Below are 19025 nucleotides of genomic sequence, written 5' to 3'. Positions count from 1 at the left end.
TTTAAGCTGTTTTTGTTAAAACTAACCCTTCACAAAATGATGAAGGTCATCGGCATCCTGGCTTTGGGGTTGAACGTGCCGCTTCTCTGAAAGACAACCTGAAAACCCAAAGCTCAAAAGCCTTTAGGAAGACACATGGAGATGGGGAATGGGCAGGGGCTGCGGTCAGCCGCGTCACAAGCGGTGGGGCTGGATTTGGCCAAAGCTTTTTGGCCAGATATGTTAAAGAGTGGCGTGGAGGACACGGAAGAGATGGAGATGCCCAAGAATGAAATCAGAAGGCTGCATATTTCAGAGAGATCGGCAGAATCGCCTTGGGGGGGGACCTGGGGACAAGGCAGGGATAAAAGCAGGCAGAAGAAGGACAAAGGAGCTACCAGGTGGCTTGGAAACCTTGAGGACCACTGCTTCCTTGCACCACGTAGGTGCCATGAGCCCCTTCCCTGGCTACACGGCGAAGCATAGAGACAGGCAGGAGAGGCGGGCAGGCTCGAGCTCCGTCTCCAGCTTTTGTGCAGCTTTCCTAATTAATTAGGTGCTTCGAGAAGGTGCCCAAGGAGGTCATGCCTTGGCGTGACCCGACAGCGCCACAGGGCTGCGGCATCTCTCTTGGCTTGGTGCCACTGGCATCTGGGGTGACGGCATCCCTGGGGAGAGGGTCAAAGCCGTAAGAGCCGGAGGCTCAGCATCCAGCTGTTTCACCAGTGATCTTTTGCCCGGAAAAAGCCTTTCATCTTTAAAGCGGTTCACAAATCATCACTAATTGCGTCCGTGCAGGTGCTGGGAGGCAAACGAAGCTTAATTAGGGCATGCAAAAGGCTCAGATCCTCTCCAGATAGGCAAGCTTTGAGTTTCTACTCCCTTGATGTGCAGCACCCTGGAGCTGAGAGTGGGTCTGGGCTTCCATCCCACTGTCTCGCTGCCAGAGCAAGACCCGTCTGCAGGATCGTGGTGCGATGCTGGTGCCTGCCCGGGGTGGGAGGTGGAGGTTTTTCAGCTGGTTGACTTCTCGCCCGTGGTTCTGGGATGTGGATAACAGCTCCGTGTTCATGCATGCATCTCCAGAGCCGAGCCGAGCCGAGGAGCAGGCATCGGTGCCCATGTGTAACCCAAGCACCGAGCACCCCTGCTCGGCATCGAGTTGGGAAATCAAAGCCTTTCTCTGTGCTCACCCCCAGAGCATCATCCTGCCAGCTCCCCACTTCTCAAGGTCCCTTGGCATCCTCACGGCACCTGCGACGGTCCTCAACTCCTGCTGCAGGGATGCGGCCACTCTGCCCAGTCCCAGCAGGCTTGATTTGGGATCAGCCCATCCCCAAAACCCCATCCCCATCCCTCTCCCCAGTGCCATACATCCTGGTACAGGGCTGGTGAGCGTAGAGCCAGCGTGGCATCAGCTCCATCCCCGGTGAGCACAGAGCCAGTGTGGCATCAGCTCCATCCCTGCTGGCCCAGGGGCCCATGGCTGTCACCTCCCCGTGGAGGTGACCCCGTGCTGGGTGCGGTAGCCCCCCAGGACTGAAGGGACCAGAAAGAGCCAAGCCTGCCATCGTGCTGCCCATGTTTATTCGGTCCCAGTCCTGCAGAGGTAGCACATGACTACCTACGTGACGTGGGTCCACGCCATCTCCCACCCCCAGCCAGGGTCTCTTGGGGGTGTCAGTGTCCCCCTGCTCCCTGAAGGGGTTCGGTCTGGTCCCCATCGCCCCTCCTGCCCCGCAGGGGACGGGACGGAGGGGCTCATCCACAGCCAGACCGCTAGTCCTTGGCCATGTCACGTGCCCGGTTGGTGGCCGCCTCCACAGCGTTCATGACAGTGGCCCGCAGCGCACCCTTCTCTAGCTGGTGCAGTGCGTGGATGGTAGTGCCCCCGGGAGTGCAAACGTCTCCTCGCAGCTTCGCTGGGTGCTCCCCTGTCTCCAGCATCATCTTCGCTGCACCCTACGGGAGACCAGGGTGAGTCAGAGAGAAGGGGACCTCCCAAACCCCCCTCTCTTTGCCCGGGGATTGGATGGCAGCATCCTCCCATTGCCCACACCCTGTGGCGGGGAACATGTCACCAAAGCATCTGTCCCACCGCCATGCCCTTCGCTGTCTCCTGGTGGCCTCATCTTTGGTTTCAAGAGGGGAAACTGAGGCAAGAGGCCATGCAGCGCCTCCTCCCTTGCTATGCCACCCTGTCGGGTGCTGCAGAGCCCAGGGCAGCAACGGTGACAGGGTGCCCAAGCCAGGTGGGAGCTGCGGGCAGGAGGGAGAGGAGCGATGCCAGGTGTCCCCGAGCAACGGCACCGACTCACCAGCAGCGTCTGAGCTGCAATCCTGCTGGCTAAGCCACCCGGCATGCCCATCTTCACCGCTCCCTCAGCCAAGGCTTCAGCAAACAGGTAGACCTGGGGGAGAATAGCATCGGGGGTGAGCGTGGTAAAAGGGGGGATCCCAAACCCCAACCCCGCATGGGTGGGATTTCTGCCGGCATCCCGTGTCCTGCCGGTGAGCCGGTGCCCACCGAGCGCGGGTGCTTACGTAGGCCACCCCACTGCCGCTGAGGCCGGTGTGGATGTTGATGTAGGATTCGGGGACCTCCTCGCAGAGCCCGCAGGAGGACAGCAGGCTCTTCAACAGGGCGGCTTCCCCATCACCGGCACCACTGCCTCGGGCAAAGACCATTGCCCCTGCCTGCACCACGCATGGCAGGTTGGGCATGAGCCGCAGCACCTTGGTCCCGGCGGGGAGAAGCTGAGGAGAGATGGGGATGGGAGAGAGGTGCCAGCTCCAGGCAGCACCCAAGGGTGTCCTGAGACGTCGGTGGGTATCACCCATTGGGGCTGGCGGAGAAGCATGGTCCATGGGGAAGGACCTGGGGACGCGGTGTGTCCTTCTCCGTGGGCCCTGGGTGCAAACAGGAGGAGGAGGAGGAAGAGGAGGAGGAAGAGGAGGAGGCTCACCCTCTGCAGTGTCTGGAGGGTGACGCCGGCCGCCAGCGAGACGACGATGTGGTGGGGTCCCACAGCAGGACGGATCTCCTGCAGGACAGCCGGCAGCATGTGGGGTTTGGTGGCCAGGAAGACCAGGGTGCTCTCCTGCAGCACCTCCAGGTTGCAGTGCGTGGTCCGGCAGCCTGACTCCTGCCCGTGGGCAAGGAGAGGTGTCACAGCCTGGCACCCCCCACCCTCAGCACCCCCATGGGCAAGGCACATTCACATGCGGGGGGACCCGCTTGGCTTGGGGACCCGCTGTGGCTGCAAAGCCACCGAGGCTCTGCCTGGATTTCACCCAGACCTGGGAAGGAAGAGCCAAAGCCCTGCATGGGGGGGGAAAGGGTGCCCTGAAATCGTGGCGAGGGGCACCCCAACATGCCTCCCACCTCCACGGCTACCGAGCGGGGTGGCTTGTCACCCCATGGCCCCACTCACCCGCCAAGCGTCCAGGTTTTTGTCCGAGGGAGCGCTGGCCAGGATGCTGCTGGCTGGCACCTTCCCTTGGGGAACACGGGGACCGGGGTGAGTGGCCGGGGTGGCCCCAGGGCGGTGGGGACACCCCAGTGCAGCCCTGGCACCCCGATCTCAGCCGGGATGTGCTCCTCTCCTCCAACCCCAGCCTGATCAGCCTGGGGGATGTGGAGCAAAGGGGGCCGGGGACAGATCCTGCCAGACCGGCTGGCACGGGCACCCCATGGGGACGGCTGTGGGCACCCCGTGGGTCAGCAAGGGCACCCCACGGGGGTGGCTGTGGGCACGCAGTTGTGCCGTGGCGCAGTGACAAGGGAGGTGACCTCAAAAGCAGGGTCCATCTCCCGGCTTCTGAGTATGAGTGGGGCTGTCCCCACACCGCGCTATGGGGCAGGGACACCCGGGTGGGAGGGACAGGGCTGTCCCCGTGTCCCCAAACCGCTCTGTGGGGCAGGGACCCCATGGAGGGCGGGGACCCCGGGGAGGGGGGCAGGACAGGGCTGTCCCCATGTCCCCATGTCCCCACATCGTTCTGTGGGGCAGGGCCACCCCCCCCCGCCCGTACCTGCCCGCAGCAGCCCCCGGGCCAGGCCGCCCGCCATCCGCCCGGCGCCCACGAACCCCACCCGCAGCTCCGCCGCCTCCATCGCCAACGGCCGCCGCACGGACACGCCCCCTCCCAAACCACGCCCCCGAACGCCCATTGGCCGCCCTCTACCCGCCTCCGCCCGCCCATTGGCGGCGCCTGGCTATAAGGGGCGGGGCCGGGGAAGAGGGGGCGGGTATCTGCGCAGGTGCGGGGGTGCTACGTGGGGGTGGTGGTTGCGTCCGCGGTGGAGCCGCTCCGGCCCACGCGTGGGGGGACCCCCCCCCCCCCCCCCCCCCGGGAAAGGGGGGGGAACATGGTCCCCAGCCCTTCCCACCGCCCCGGTGCTGGGCTGCAGCCGAGGCCCTTGGTACCCCTGGGTGTACTGGGGGAGGGGCACCCCCATGGGGGGGGGGCCCAAACCTGTCCCTGGACTTGGGGGGCTGCTCCCGGCCTCTGGGTGCTCCCCACCCCTTTTCTCCCTGCAGGACCTCCCCCCATCATGCTGCCCCTGAGCTGCTGGGTTCTGCTGCTCCTCTGCAGCGCTGCCAGTTTTTTTGGGTGGCTGGGCCTCGGCACCCCCCTGGAGGAGCTGGGGACGCCCCCGGAGCTGGAGATCCCCCCACGTGTCCCCTTTGAGATGACCACGGGTGACGAGCTGTTCCAGGCTGAAGCCACGTGCTGGGAGCAGACACACCCGGACTCCTGCCACCATCAGGTGTGGCAGTGGGGCTCCCACACTGGCTGGGAAATGGGGGTCCCCAGGAGCCCCCAGCCTGGGCACCCACTTTGTCAGGTGCGGGGTGCCTCATGTCCAAGTAGGATGGTTTTGGGGGGTGAAGGCCAAGTGCTGGGGTGGGCTCACACCTTTCTCCTTAATTTCCCACCCCAAAACCACCCCTCTGTACCCCCACCCTGGCTGTGCTGGGAGCACCCATGGGTGCTGAGCCCTGCTGACACCGGTGCCGCCTCTAGGTCATGGTGCGGCTCCACTCGTCCTGCGCCAACCTAAGCGAGGAGGAGGAGGCGGCGGTGGCTGAGCTGGGGGAGGACGTGTTCAACTGCCAGGCCAGCACCGAGGGTTGCCGGCTGTACCCCCGCACCCCAAACATGGTAAGGCAGGGCACCCCAAATCCTATAGTAATCCAATGCAATTCCCCCCCCCAAAATCCCAACCTTTGCAGCTGCAGAGCCCGAGCTGCACCCAGCCACCTCTGCTCAGCCTCTCATCCTCATTTTGGGGTAAAACCAACCCTGTTTAGCCCATTTCCCCCATGGCAGATGGGGGTTTCCGCTCCTGATCCCCTTCTCGCCCCCAGCCTTGCTCGCTTCCGAAGGCTTTTCCAAAGTCTCTTTCTCCAGCACCGTGGGATGGAGATTAAACACTGGGGGCTCATTTCAGGATGCTGAGGGGGTGCCCATGGGGAGAGCCAGCGTCCACCTGGTAGGCGGTGGTGGGCATCGCTGTGGGGGGCTGTGGGGCCACCCCCCATCACCACCACCCCAATATTTACCCCAGGAGGGTCAGGAAGAGCTGTGGAAGTGGCCGGACGGGTGGCTGCGGCCGAGACTGGAGACCCCTGTCCACCACAGCCTGCAGCGGTCGGCACTGGATGAGACCCTCATCGCCAGCGGGCAGCACCGGGTGGCCCAGCTCATGGAGGACATCACCCAGCGGATGGGTGAGAGCTGCCGGCTGGGATGCTGCTACGTCCCCACGTCCCACCTTGGGGACCGACCCAACCTCTTGTGCCTCCCTACAGGGAACGTGAGCAGCCGTGGGGCCGCAGGGCTCCAGGAAGGGCACCGGGTTGTCCTGTCCAACCTCCACCACGCACAGGAAAGAGCTCGGGACGTCTATTCCCAACTAGGTGGGAACGCGGCAAACCCTATTCCCAATTCTTTTTGCACCTGGACACCCCTGGGTGCAGCTTCCCCGGCTCATCCCGATGCTATATCCATCTCTTCCATGTGCAGAGAGCGACCTGGCCCTTCTCCTGGCCCAGCAGCACCGGATGGAGGAGGTGATGGAGAAACTGCGGCGGGTCAACCGGAGCCTGGGGCTGATGCTGGTGGCCGTGGAAGGTGCACGGAGCCGGCTGGAGAACAGTCTGCAGCACCTCCACACCGTCCTTGACCCAGCCGGTGAGCCGGGGGTGGGTGCTGGAGGGCGGATGGGTGCCGGTGGGTGGTAACACCGGGTTCTTGCTCCCTGTCCCACAGGTCAGAGCCCAAGTGCCATCTCCACCTGCACCCTACACAGCTCATACTTTGTGTTGCTGGTCATGCTACTGATGCCCACGCAGCCCCGTGCCATCCTCTTCCTCCTCTTCCTCGCCTCCAGTGCCCTCGGCGAGCTCCTCAGCATCCCAGCAGTCTCCACTCTCCTGGCCCTTGCTGTGGCAGGTGGGGACGGGTGTGGGGGCACCTGGCTGGGGACACACCACCCTGGGGGTGCTATGGGGGTGGGCTGGGGGTGCTCTGCCCTCTCCCACCCTCTCGATTCCCTGCAGGGCAGTGGCTGGTGGCGGCTGCCCACCACGGTGCTGGGGGAGCCTGGCTGGTGCTTCCCCGGGAAGAGCCCCGTCACCGGCTCACCTCCACCCCGGAAAGGTAGGAGATGGTTGGGGGGGATGGGCATGGCACCCTTGGGAGCTGCTAGGACCCAGCCTGGGCACCCATCCTGGATGTCCCATCCCGCTGCCATCTGGCAGAGGTCCCCAGGGTGGGCTGCTGGTCCCCGGGAGGGGGCAGGACACATCTTGATGGCTTGCCTGCAGCTTTTGGGCACCTCATCCCAGCTCCCTGCCCTATTTCTGCCCGGAGGAGGGTGTGGGGAGTCTGGAGAGGGGGCTGCCATCATGATGGTGACGCAGAAGCCGCCAAGATGATGGGGCTCTGGTTTTCCTTCTTCCCACGTAGGGAGTGCGAAATGGAGCTGTTGCAGGAGGAGCTGGACAGGATGGAGATGAGCTGCCTGCAAGGTGAGAGCTGGCCAGGCAGGGGGACGTGGGAGAGATGACCATGAGTTGGGAGGTGTGGTGGCTGTAGGACAAGGGTCTGAAGCCCCAGCATGTCCCCATCCTGTGCTGGGGCATGTGTGTTACCCCAGAGTGTCCCCAGGCTATGCTACGGCATGTGCACCACCCCAGGGTGTCCCCATCCAACACCTGGGGACAGCAGCGCTGGGAGCGTGTCACCACCCGTGCCATGTTCTTGCAGAGCCCTCGTGCCTGGAGCAACCCCCAGCGATGGCAGGGGACCTCCCCGGCTTAGCAGGGCAGGTGTCACCCATCCCCGGTGGCTGGAGGACAAAGCTGAGCTCGTGTGGGGTAAGCCTGAGCTTGGGGGTAGGTGCTAGGTGGGATGTCCCCAGGTTGGGCCAGACCTTGCTCCTGGGGACCAGCTGGGTGCCCTTGAGGGTCAGGCCCTCTAGGGCTGGGGTATCCTCATTGTGACTGCACCTCTGGGTGCTGGACGTCCCGTTGGGAGAGGGGCCAGGGCTGATGCCGCAGCACTTGCAGGGACATGATGCCCAGGGAGGACTTTTGGGTGGAGGGGGGTGTCCTCCAAGGATAGATGGCCAAGGCACCCATCGTGTATGACCCACATGTCCCTTGTCCCCTGGGGACATCTCCTGCAGGACGGGAGGGTCACCAGGGACAGAGAATGCCCTGTCTAAACCCCTTCTTCCCCAACCAGGTGATGCCGGAGCTGGCCCTGGGCACCAGGAAGCGTTGGGAGCCCAAATCCTACAGCCCGAGCCAGTCTCTGGCCAGCGATGTGTGAGTGCCAACCATAGGGGACATCCCTTCTCCAGGGACACGTTGGGGCTGGTGTCACCTCAGGGTGCAGCCGGTGACCTGACAGTGGGCCAGGGACAGCCCTGCTGGGGGCTTTCTGGGGTGCTGATGGGTCTCTTCTCTGTAGGCCCTTGCTGTCCCCGCGGTCCCCATGCCAGGGCCTCACCAGGGCCGGGCAGCGATGCCGGAAGAAAGCCATCCCCGGGCAGGACTTCTGCCATGTCCACACCACCGGTTGAGCCTTGTGCGGCGGCTTGGCCATGGACTCGTCTCCCCCATGTTTGACCCTCTACCCCCTCCCAGAGGGGTTTTAAACCCTTTTTTGGCTCTTCCAGATCCTGGTGGAGAACACATGGTGGTGCTCAGGACCCTATGGGTGCCATTCAATGTGGGTACGGTACCATACTGTGGGGCAGATGCTCCTCATCCACCAGTTTTACACTATTTTGCATATATTTTAATAAATGCCATATTTACAGCTGAAGCCTTCCCCGTTCTAGTCCCGTTCCCCCCCCCCCCCCCCAATCCTGATGCTGGGGCAGTGGCGGCTTTGCTGGGAGCTTCGGGACCATCCCCATGTGCCAAAAGCAAATGCCAAGCTGCCATTCCTGGGCTGGAGAAACAACCCTGATCATCTTCCCTTTATTACAGCCTAATTACAGGTAATAGGCACTGTAGCCCATCACAGCTCAGCAGGAGCTGCCAGCCTCCTGCATATGGCCAAGGCAGCAGTGGTGGCTCCAGTTGGTGGCTACCACCCTATCTGGGGTCCCAGCGCCTTCGGGGTGCCCCAACCTTCCTCCCTCCCCTGCCCTGGGCGTCCCGCGCTGCTCCCAGCAGCGGGCAGGAATGTGATGGCTGCTCACTGGGCTCTGGCCCCCTTTGACTTTGGAAATGTCACTGTCACCCCCCCTCCCCCCTCCAGCCCCGTCCTCTGCCCCAGCAAAGGACAACCCTGAGTTGAAGAGCATGATGCCGGTGCCGGGTGATGCTGGTCCTGGTGCCGCGTTGGCCCGTCACTTCCTGGCGTTGGCATAGTTGGCGCTGAACCAGGCGCAGGTCTCCTTCACAGCTGGGGAGGGAGAAGATGGGATAGGTTTTGGGATCGGGAATGCAGTTTGTTCATAGAACCACAGAATGGTTTGGGTTGAAAGGAACCTTTAAAGGCCATCTAGTCCAACCCCCACTGCCATGACCAGGGACATCTCCCAATAGATCAGGTTGCTCAGAGCCCCGTCCAACCTGACCTGGAATGTTTCCAGGGATGGGGCATCCACCACCTCTTTGGGCGACCTGGTCCAGTGTTTCACCACCCTCAGTGTAAAAAAATTTCTTCCTTATATCTAGTCTGAATCTCCCCTCTTTTAGTTTAAAACCGTTATCCCTTGTCCTATCGCTACAGGCCCTACTAAAAAATCCGTCCCCATCTTTCTTATAAGCCCCCTTTAGGTATTGAAAGGATGGACCATCCTGATGCCACCAAGGCTAATTGCAGTGGGTGGGGGACCCCCCTTTTTCCTGGAGCCCCTCATCTCACCTTGCCTGAAGGGTGTGAACTGGAAGCTGGGCAGGTAGTGCCGTAGCTTGGCATTGCTGGCCGTCTTCTTGAACTGCCCGTCTGCTTTGGTGGTGTCGAACTGGCACAGGAGGGATTAAGGGAAACCAAATGGGGAAAACCAGGTCTCGCTCTGCCCCACCGTGTCCTGGCTGGGGCAGCGGGAGGGATGTTTGAGGTGCTGGGGCAGGAGGGTTGCTTGGGGTGCTGCTCTGGACCACGGCATCCCCCCTGGAACCCTACAGCTGCTGGTGGAAAGTGGGGTGCCCCCCATGCCACAGCAGCCCTGCGAGCGAGGGGGGCCAGCCTGCAGTGAAGGATACAACAAGCTCTCCCCTGAAGTCCATGGCCTCCACGATCGCCTCTGCTGCCTCCCTGATGGAGACTTCATCTTCTTCTCCCACTGTGGAGAAGGGCATGATCGTGGCCATTCCTCCATCTTCCTGGGAAGGGGCTGGAGCCCCTCGTTGTAGGGGGGCAGACAGGGCTTACCTGACAAGATGATGGGCTGTATCTCATCGTATTCCCGCAGGACCCAAAGGAAGAGCCGGGCCAGGTCCTGCGGAGGGGCAGATGGCTCTTAGGGAGTGGCTGCTGTCCCCCAGCCCTCTCATTGCAAGGGGACCCAACCCTGAGGATGGCCAATGCTGCCCAGGACCTGCTGGGGTCCAGGTGCCGGCCCCCCCAGCCCCGTACGCTGCCCTCCCCAAGCTGCAGGAGGCAAGTGCTCCCCAAGGCCATGCATACCAGGGAGTAGATGAACTGTCTCCTAGGCTTGCCAGTGCCCCAGATGGTCAGAGCTGAGCCAGTCTCTGTGGGAAGAAGGAGAGCATGTCCATCAGCATCAGAGCCACCTCCACTGTCCCTGGCTACCCTGCAGAGCTTATGGAGCAGGCAGGGGAAAAAAAAAACAAACCACCCAACCTTCCCAAAAAAAGCCATAAGAAGTCCTGCCGCACTCACGTTTGGCGAGGTAGGCCTTATGGATAAGCCCCGGCAAGACGTGGCCGTCCTCGATGTTGAAGTTGTCATGTGGTCCGAAGACGTTGGTGGGAATGACGGCGGTGAAGCGGCAGCCGTGCTGCTCAAAGTAGGCCCTGGGTGAGAGTAGGGGGGGTGCAGGTGGATTGTCCACCAGCTGCAGTCACCCCCCCCCCTCCGGCACAGAGCTGTCTCCAGAAGACCCCAGCCAGCAGCATCTCCATCTGCTGAGCCCAGGTATCTTCCCCAGCTCCATTTAATTCCTGGGAGCCCCGGGGGATTCCCCTTGCCCTGATAACCGAAGGGTGCTCGCAGCCTGCAAGGGCTCTCCCGTGTCCCACCCCGCACCTATTCTGGATGTCGATCATCCTCTTGGCGTAGGAGTAGCCGAAGTTGGAGCTGTGAGGTGGCCCGTTGTGAATCTGGGGATGAGAGCAGAGAGTTAAGCAGGGCAGGGACCCCCAGGGCTGTGCACGGCCACGGAGATACTCACCATGCTCTCATCGATGGGGTACGTCGTCTTGTCTGGGAATATGCAGGTGGAGAGGCAGGAGACCACCTTCCGCACCCCCGTCTCGTATGCCGAGTGCAGGACGTTGTCGTTGATATGGATGTTTCTCCTCTGGGGATGGAGAGGTTTGTCAGATCTGTGGGGTGGGAACCCCCAAAACCCTGCACCCTATGGGTAATAACTCATTAATAATTCCAGGAACCAGAGGAGCTCTGGTTTGGCCCCGGGAGCAGGGCAAGCCATGTCCCCGTGTCCCCATGTCCCAGCTCAGGGAGGGCAGGGGGTTGCAGCATCCTCAGGGACCCCGATACTGTCTGTTTGCCATGTGCTCACCCAAAAATCCAGGTTGTAGCGGATGTTTTTGAAGAGGCCCCCGACCATGGCGGCCAGGTGGATGACATGGGTGGGCTTGTGCTGCTCGAACAGGGCTTTGGTCTCCACGGCATTCCTGGGATGGGAAATTTTGGGGTTCAGCGGTGCCGAGGCAGCAGACCAGGGGGGTTTCCAAGCGAAAACCCACGCAGTCAACGCACGTCAAGTCGGCGTCTCTGGAGGACACGAAGATCCACTCCTCATCCGGCCGTCCCTCTCCATCAGCCACCACCTTCTCGATGGCTCTCCCCACCAAGCCGGTGCCACCCGTCACCAGGATGCGCTTGGGCACCAGCCCCGCTGCCTCCGTCATGGCCAAAACCCTGCGAGGAGTGGGGGGCTAAGCTGGGGTCACCTCAGGGTGCACCCCACTACGGACCACCAAGCTCATGCCCACTCTGGCATGGGCACCCACAAGCATCAGCCACACGCCAGGCCGGTAGGATTATTTTGGGGGGGGCTTTTACCTGCTTCTGCCAGCAAAAGCTAAAAGGAAAGCGGAAGCAGTGTGTTTGGCAGTGACGTGGCCTGGCCAGGGCAGCAGAAACTCGTCAGCTGTAGTTGCTAATTAATGCAACTGGCTGGTGGCCCGCAGGCTCCCCGTGCACAGGTGGCACCTGGGCTGAGGCCAGACCCTGCCACGTGGCACTGCCCGGCCTCCGGAAATGGAGGTTCACCCCGCACCCCATGCCTCCGACTCCCGGATCTGCACCCCAGATCTGTACCACACACCTCCCCCTGCACCCCAAATGCCAGGTCTGCACCCCATGCCTCCCCTTCACTCCAAATCCCAAGTTTGCCCCCAGGTCTGCACCCCATGCCTCCCCCTACACCCCGAGTCTGAGGTCTGCACCCCACACCTCTCCCTGCACCCCAAATGCCAGGTCTGCACCCCATGCCTCCCCTTCACTCCAAATCCCAGGTCTGCACCCCACACCTCCCCCTATACCCCGAGTCTGAGGTCTGCACCCCACACCTCTCCCTGCACCCCACATCCCAGGCCTGACCCTCACGCCTCCCCTGCACCCCGAGTCCCAGGCCTGCACCCCACTCCTCCCCGCACCCCAAACCCCAGGCCCGACCCCCATACACCCACAGCCCCCCCTCCCGCAGAGCCGCCCCTATCCCAACCCAGAGCCTCCCACCGCGGGGGGCCCCTAGACCCCTCATACCCCCCTGGGGCTCTCCCCTCCGTACTGTCCTCCCCCCCCACCCCCCATCTGGGGACCCCCACTTCTACACACCCCGCGCGTGTGTGTGTGTGGGGGGGCTGCCCCCTCAAACGCCCCCTGATGGGGCGGGGGGGGGGGTCCCGTCTCACCCCGGCACGGGGCTCGGCTGGGCTTGGCTCGGTTCGGCGGCGCTCGGCTGTGTTCGGCTCGGCCCGGCGGGGGCTCGGCCCGGCTCGGCTGGGCTCGGCCCCGCTTCCTGCCGCCCCGCCGCCGTCACCGGGCGCCGCCGCTCGGCTCCTCGGGAAATGGAGTCCGCGGCCGGAGTCACCTTCACCGGGACCTGCCACAGCCCCGGGGGACAGCGGCACCACCACCCGTTACTTGCATGGGGGTGCTGGTGCAGGCCCAGGCACTTGCACACCCGCACGCAGCAGGCAGCCGTCCAGGGGAAAGGGGGTGCGCGGGTTCCCTCCCCTCCTCCCGAACACAAAGGGCTCGTCAAAAGGGGTTTCGATGAGAAAAGGTTTAATCATCTTTAATGCACTTAAGCGGAGATTAAAAATGAGCAGGGCTTTCTGGTGGGCAGAGGATGGTTTCAAAGACACCCTCCCCCCCCCCCCCCCCCCCCCCGCAATGGCTTTTCCTTCGGGATTTCTATGAGGCAAAGGCAGGGCCTTGCACTGCTCTAAATTAAAATGGTGAAGAATGGCATTAAGGGGGACCCAGCCAGGAATTCCCACTTTTCTCCCAAAAGAGATACGGCCCCGATGTCGAGGAGTAGTAGGGTATCACGGCTTTTTCACTCCTTTTCTCCCTCCTCCTTTCTCCTGGGTGAGACCTGGAAGAGGAACGTGCCCTTTTCCTTTGGGAAAGTCTCAGGAAAAGCTGAATCCCTGGGGACCCCCTTCCCGGGGGGGAAGGGTGCTGGTGTCATTTTTCTCCCCCTGCACATCTAAAGATGTCACCTTGCGCTCATGTGACCAGCCGTGTCTCATGGAAGTGTCTGGCCCCTATCCCAGCTGGGTGAGTCCCAGCGTGTCCCACTCCACCTGCACTGGCTCAAGGCGGGGGAATGAATCACAACCACGCCACATCCAGCTGCATCCCCGCTTCCAGCTCGCCACATGGAAAAATTATAGAACAGAAGGGTTTGGGTTGAAAGGGACCTTTAAAGATCATCTAGTACAAACCCCCCTGCCACAGGCAGGGACATCTGTCACTAGATCAAGTTGCTCAAAGCCCCGTCCAACCTGACCTTGAACACTTCCAACAACGGGGCATCGATTAGACGAGCTAGGGAAATGCAAAAGGCCAAGGAAGATTTTCCAGGTGCTGGTGGGAGGATAAGAGCTTCCTGCTGCATCCTGCAAACTTTGGAGACTAATTAGAGGTAACCCCTGTTTTGGCCGAGGGATCGTTGGGAGGTGGCACAGCCAGAGCTGCTGCTGCAGCAGTTGACTAACCACAGTGCTGGATTTAAATATGGTAATTCTGGAGCTAATTACCAAAGCAATGTTAGGGCATGAGGGAAGATCACAGGGGAGAGGTGTAAACTTGCAGTGACCGCATGGGATGGAGCAGGACTCTCTTGTTAATGAAATATCACCCAGGCTTTTGATATTATCTACCAAGATCTTGTGAGTTAAGGATGAAAGCCTGGAGGACACCTTTTAGGTCAACTGGGCAGGTCTTCTGCATGACATGAACCAGAGGACAGCCCAGAACCTTGCAGCAGGCAGGATAAAGCTTGGGTGGCTTGGTCAGATCCCATCACCGTCAGAGAACCGCTGCTTCATCTGACGCGTTGTTTCTGTAATGAAGCTTCCTTGTGGGTGACCTCTTTCTCTCGAACTAGTCCGGTTTCGGCTCCAGCCCTGATTCCTGCTCTGCCCTCCCCATTCCTTCCAGGAAAGTGGGGCAGATGGATATGAGCTGCCCGGATGCAGCCCATCCCAGCGTGGAAGCCGGCTCGTGATGATGCTGCATGGCTGCAGCCAAGCTCCAGGAGCCCAGGTAAGACACACCAGCTCTAAGCATCCCTCTCCCACTTGGATTTCAGTTTTGTGGCTCTTTTTTATGCTTTTAGGTAGGCAGCACACCAGCAGTGAGTCCCTTTCCAGGTCATGTCCTGCAGTACAGCCTGTGCCTCCTTCCACGCGTGACTTTGGCTGGCTGAAGTCCATTTTGTCCCAAGAAGCCCAGCTCCCACCAGTTTCCATAGGGAGTGGGGGTTGCTCCCCACCAACGTGTAGCCTCTTGGCAATGGGAGAGTTGTCCAAAAGCACGGGACAGTCTTGCAGAGCCACAGAGGGGGAAAGCTGGGATGGAAATGGGAGCGACAGCCTCGGCTTTTCCTAGACCCCCTTGCTCTTGCTAATGATGGGAGGTTTCTTAGCATATGAAATATGAATCAGGAGCAGTTCAAATGGAAAATTTCTGACTTGGGGTGGGACAGGAACAAATCGGACTCCTTGCAGGCTCCTGGTTCATGGGATTGGGAGGAGCTGCTGTGCAGTAACGTCCTGGCTGTCATCACTTTGCTTTTGGCTCTGCTGAGTCCAGTCCTCTTGAAGGAGAAAGACAAGGGAAAAGGCCATGAGGGGCTGCAAGCTGCGACTGCTCCATGATAGGGTTTGGGGCTGCTCTGAGAGCAGGGTCTTTGCTGGGTGGCCGAGAGTCCCCTTGGGAGTCAGACACTGGGAGAGGTGCCACCCATTTCACCTGCAGCTCAGGAGGGTGCCCTCCAGCACATCCTTCCTGCTGCGTGCTTGGCTTGGGGTCTCCTAAGGTGCAGAGAGCTGGGCAGGGGGCAACCAAAGGGACCTGGCTTCCCCAGGGTGGATGGGAGAGAGGCACGTGCTGGTCCATCCATTCTCTGGGCAGAGGGCAATGTGGCTATGAGCCTCCTCCCAGCACTCCCTTGAACCCGTCTGAGCTGACTGTGCCCAAAATGAGCAGCTCTGGAGCAAGTTTGGGCTGAGACATGCTCTGAAGCATGAGGCAGACATCCCTCCGGGCCTGGCTGCTCAGGCACGTTGCAGGGCTGTGGGGAGGTGAGATCCTGCACCCCTTTCAGTCCAAGGTTGATGTCAAGCTGGCTGAACTCCAAGGTGAACAACTATCGCTCGTAAGAGCAGATATTACTTGAGTTTGTCTTCTATTGATTAGACATTACTTTAAGATGAGCTAAAGTAAGCCCCTCGAGGCCAACGAAGCATGTCTGCAGGGGAGATGCACTATTTACACTAAATCACAGGATAAAAAGGCCAAACAGATCCAAACCCATTTCCCCTCTCCTTGCCCAGCTCCGAGGCAGGTGATGTTTGGTTTTGAATTAGAGAAGGGCTTTGTTCCTAGACAAAAGCTTCGTCTTTGAAATGAGGCCGACTCCAGCTGTGCGCAGAGCTCTCCGGCACTCTGGACTCCAGCTGCTCTGGAGATGTTCTCTTAATTTGCTTTTGATGAATATTTCAGTGCTGCCAATAGCCCTGGAGACTGCAAGCTCCTGTCTCAGCCCAGAGTTCACCTGTTTTGCAGGAGCCTTTTATTTTTCACTTACAGAGAGTGAAAAATAAAAACAACGAAGGAGAAGAAAGAGTGAGCAGCAGTGGTGGTCCAGAGACCCCCTGCACGGGTCACTGTGGGACCCTGCAGCACCTCGGGGGAGGTCCCGGAAGACTGGAGGCTTGCCAATGTGACGCCCATCCACAAGAAGGGCCGGAAGGAGGATCCGGGGAACTACAGGCCTGTCAGCCTGACCTCGGTGCCGGGGAAGATTATGGAGCGGCTCATCTTGAGGGCGCTCACAAGGCATGAGCGGGACAACCAGGGGATCCGGCCTAGCCAGCACGGGTTCATGAGAGGCAGGTCCTGCTTGACCAACCTGATCTCCTTCTATGACCAGGTGACCCGCCTAGTGGATGAGGGAATGGCTGTGGATGTGGTCTACCTGGACTTCAGCAAGGCCTTTGACACTGTCTCCCACAGCATTCTCCTAGAGAAGCTGGCGGCTCACGGCTTAGACAGGTGGACTCTGCGCTGGGTCAAAAACTGGCTGGACGGCCGGGCCCAGAGAGTTGTGGTGAATGGAGTTCAATCCAGTTGGCAGCCGGTCACGAGCGGTGTTCCCCAGGGCTCAGTACTGGGGCCGGTCTTGTTTAATATCTTTATTGATGATCTGGATGAGGGGATTGAGTGCACCCTCAGTAAGTTTGCAGACGACACCAAGTTGGGTGGGAGTGTTGATCTGCTCGAGGGTAGGAAGGCTCTGCAGAGGGACCTGGACAGGCTGGATGGATGGGCCCAGGCCAACTGTATGAGGTTCAACAAGGCCAAGTGCCGGGTCCTGCACTTCGGCCACAACAACCCCATGCAGCGCTACAGGCTTGGGGAAGAGTGGCTGGAAAGCTGCCTGGCGGAAAAGGACCTGGGGGTGTTGGTCGACAGCCGGCTGAACATGAGCCGGCAGTGTGCCCAGGCGGCCAAGAAGGCCAATGGCATCCTGGCCTGTATCAGAAATAGTGTGGCCAGTAGGAGTAGGGAAGTGATCATGCCCCTGTACTCGGCCCTGGTGAGGCCGCACCTCGAATACTGTGTTCAGTTTTGGGCCCCTCACTACAAGAAGGACGTTGAGGTGCTGGAGCGTGTCCAGAGAAGGGCAACGAGGCTGGTGAGGGGTCTGGAGCACAAGTCTTATGAGGAGCGGCTGAGGGAACTGGGACTGTTCAGCCTGGAGAAAAGGAGGCTGAGGGGAGACCTCATCGCTCTCTACAACTACCTGAAAGGAGGTTGTAGCGAGGTGGGTGTTGGTCTTTTCTCCGAAGTAACAAGCGATAGGACGAGAGGAAATGGCCTCAAGTTGCGGCAGGGGAGGTTTAGATTGGATGTAAGGAAAAATTTCTTTACTGAAAGAGTGGTGAAACATTGGAACAGGCTGCCCAGGGAAGTGGTGGAGTCCCCATCCCTGGAGGTATTTAAAAGACGTATAGATGAGGCGCTTAGGGACATGGTTTAGTGGGCCTGGTGGTGTTGGGTTGACGGTTGGACTGGATGATCTTAGAGGTCTTTTCCAACCTCAATGATTCTATGATTCTATGATTCTATAAGCAATTTGGGGGGACCAAAGATCTTCGGTACCCATAGATCTGGGTTTGAGTGCCTGAGTTGGGAGGCACAGAGGTGGGAGGGTGGCTTAAGAGAACATGCCCACCATACCAGTTCCTTGGCCGTGCAGCCCCGCAGGAGCCCCATCTTCACTGCAGAGCAGGGTCACAGGCTTGTTCCTGCACCTGGTCCTCAGTGCCCCATGCTGTGCCTCAGGCACCCCACAGTGAGGAGGATGGTGACCTCATACAGGGGGCTTTCTGTGTGACCTCAGAGCAGAGGGATGGTGGCTTGGGGACCCCTGCACAGGTGGTCCAGGGACCCTGCAGCAGGGAGGATGGTGGTCCAGAGACCCCCTGCACGGGTCACTGTGGGACCCTGCAGTGAAGAGGGGATGGTGGCCTGGGGAACCCTCCCGAGGGATCAGCTGGGGACCCCATAGCAAGGTGAGACCATGGCCTGGGGACTCCCATGTAGGTGGAATGGGGACCGTGCAGCCAGGCGGACAGTGCAACATGGACACACACTGGGGCCAGCTGAGGACACCACAGACAACGTGAGTGGTGACACGGGCACCCTGCATGGGTTGCGCAGGGTCCTTGCAGCAAGGGGGGACGGGGACATGGGACCCTGTGTGGGTGGCCCTGGGACCCTGCCGTGAGGGAAGATGGTGTCACGGGGACTGCCAGGTGGTTGGGCTGGAGACCACAGCAAGGGGGAGATGATGACAGGGGACCCCGCATCGATGTCCCTGGCACCCTGCAGCACGGGCAAGAAGTGCAGGGTCTGTTGACGTATTTATTGATTGTAGCTTTTTCGTGGGGTGTTATTTAATCAGGGCATTTTCCCTCCATCTTACCCCTCTGGGTCCCCTGACTACTTTCCTGTGAGGCGTTTGGTTTGGTTTTCGGCAGCATTTCCACTCTTTCACTCCCACATTCACCCCCCACCCCTCCCAGCAGTTGTTTTGGGGGCCGTTTGGTGAAGATTATCTATTTATTCTACCAGAGGTGTTGATTTTGGGGTCCTCACAGGGGCCTTCTGGAAGCTTCTGGGAGCTTCTGCAGCAGCTGGCACCTGTCAGCCGCCCCCTGATTGGCAGGTTGTTAGCTGCCTCCTGATTGGCTGGTCTCTGGGGGTGCTGAGGGAGTGCCTGGCTGCGGTGAGGGAAGGCTGCGGCTGCAGGGCTGAGGCTGGCGAGCTCTGGGAGAGCGGGTGAGGCCTGTGAGAGGCCCAGGGGGAGTGGGAGCGGCAGGTGAGGCAGGGAGGCTTGGTGAGCCAGGGAGGCTTGGTGAGCCGGGGCCTTTGGGGTCTTTACTTGGGGTGAGTGCCGAGGGGTGAGGCCACTTCTCTGCACAGTGGTTGTGGGGCCAGAATGGGATTGGACGTAGTGGAGGGGAAATTGGAGGTGTGCGTGCTGTGCTGTGCACCTGAGAACCTTCAGGTGATGTTTGCATGCCAGTGGGTTGATGAAGGAGCATAGACTAGACTGG

The 19025-nt window shown here is 60.6% G+C and overlaps 3 protein-coding genes across 7 annotated transcripts; 1 reads left to right on the top strand and 2 right to left on the bottom strand.

Moving 5' to 3' along the window:
• Positions 1–1544: 1544 nt before the first annotated feature.
• PYCR3 (pyrroline-5-carboxylate reductase 3) lies at positions 1545–4096 on the bottom strand. Its single transcript, XM_076332131.1, has 6 exons — positions 4015–4096; positions 3414–3478; positions 2946–3125; positions 2524–2736; positions 2298–2390; positions 1545–1941 (listed from the first exon to the last, which is right to left on the bottom strand). Exons 1-6 carry the CDS (start codon positions 4094–4096, stop codon positions 1759–1761), a joined length of 816 nt encoding a protein of 271 aa, XP_076188246.1. The 3' UTR covers positions 1545–1758.
• A 441-nt stretch (positions 4097–4537) lies between these two features.
• Positions 4538–8077, top strand: LOC143156044 (protein brambleberry-like). The gene is made up of 10 exons (XM_076328941.1): positions 4538–4753; positions 5011–5148; positions 5555–5717; positions 5799–5906; positions 6013–6180; positions 6259–6441; positions 6549–6648; positions 6958–7019; positions 7679–7820; positions 7966–8077. Exons 1-10 carry the CDS (start codon positions 4538–4540, stop codon positions 8075–8077), a joined length of 1392 nt encoding a protein of 463 aa, XP_076185056.1.
• Positions 8078–8774: 697 nt separating this feature from the next.
• GFUS (GDP-L-fucose synthase) lies at positions 8775–12667 on the bottom strand. Of its 5 annotated transcripts, none has more exons than XM_076328968.1 (12): positions 12579–12667; positions 11725–11821; positions 11419–11580; positions 11219–11333; positions 10868–10996; positions 10723–10796; positions 10357–10490; positions 10141–10205; positions 9886–9952; positions 9717–9796; positions 9376–9475; positions 8775–8910 (listed from the first exon to the last, which is right to left on the bottom strand). In XM_076328968.1, the coding sequence occupies exons 3-12, from the start codon at positions 11568–11570 to the stop codon at positions 8855–8857; spliced, it is 972 nt and encodes a 323-aa protein (XP_076185083.1). In that variant the 5' UTR covers positions 11571–11580; positions 11725–11821; positions 12579–12667; the 3' UTR covers positions 8775–8854. The 5 variants fall into 5 exon arrangements, with proteins under 5 accessions (XP_076185083.1, XP_076185084.1, XP_076185085.1 ...); XM_076328969.1 differs by having other exon boundaries at positions 11725–11812; XM_076328970.1 differs by having other exon boundaries at positions 11725–11743.
• Positions 12668–19025: the final 6358 nt, after the last annotated feature.

Source organism: Aptenodytes patagonicus, chromosome 2, assembly GCF_965638725.1.
Source record: "Aptenodytes patagonicus chromosome 2, bAptPat1.pri.cur, whole genome shotgun sequence".
In the NCBI taxonomy this organism is placed as follows: domain Eukaryota; kingdom Metazoa; phylum Chordata; class Aves; order Sphenisciformes; family Spheniscidae; genus Aptenodytes; species Aptenodytes patagonicus.
The sequence above is the reverse complement of the archived record's forward strand: the minus strand, read 5'-3'. Positions and strand labels throughout refer to the sequence as shown.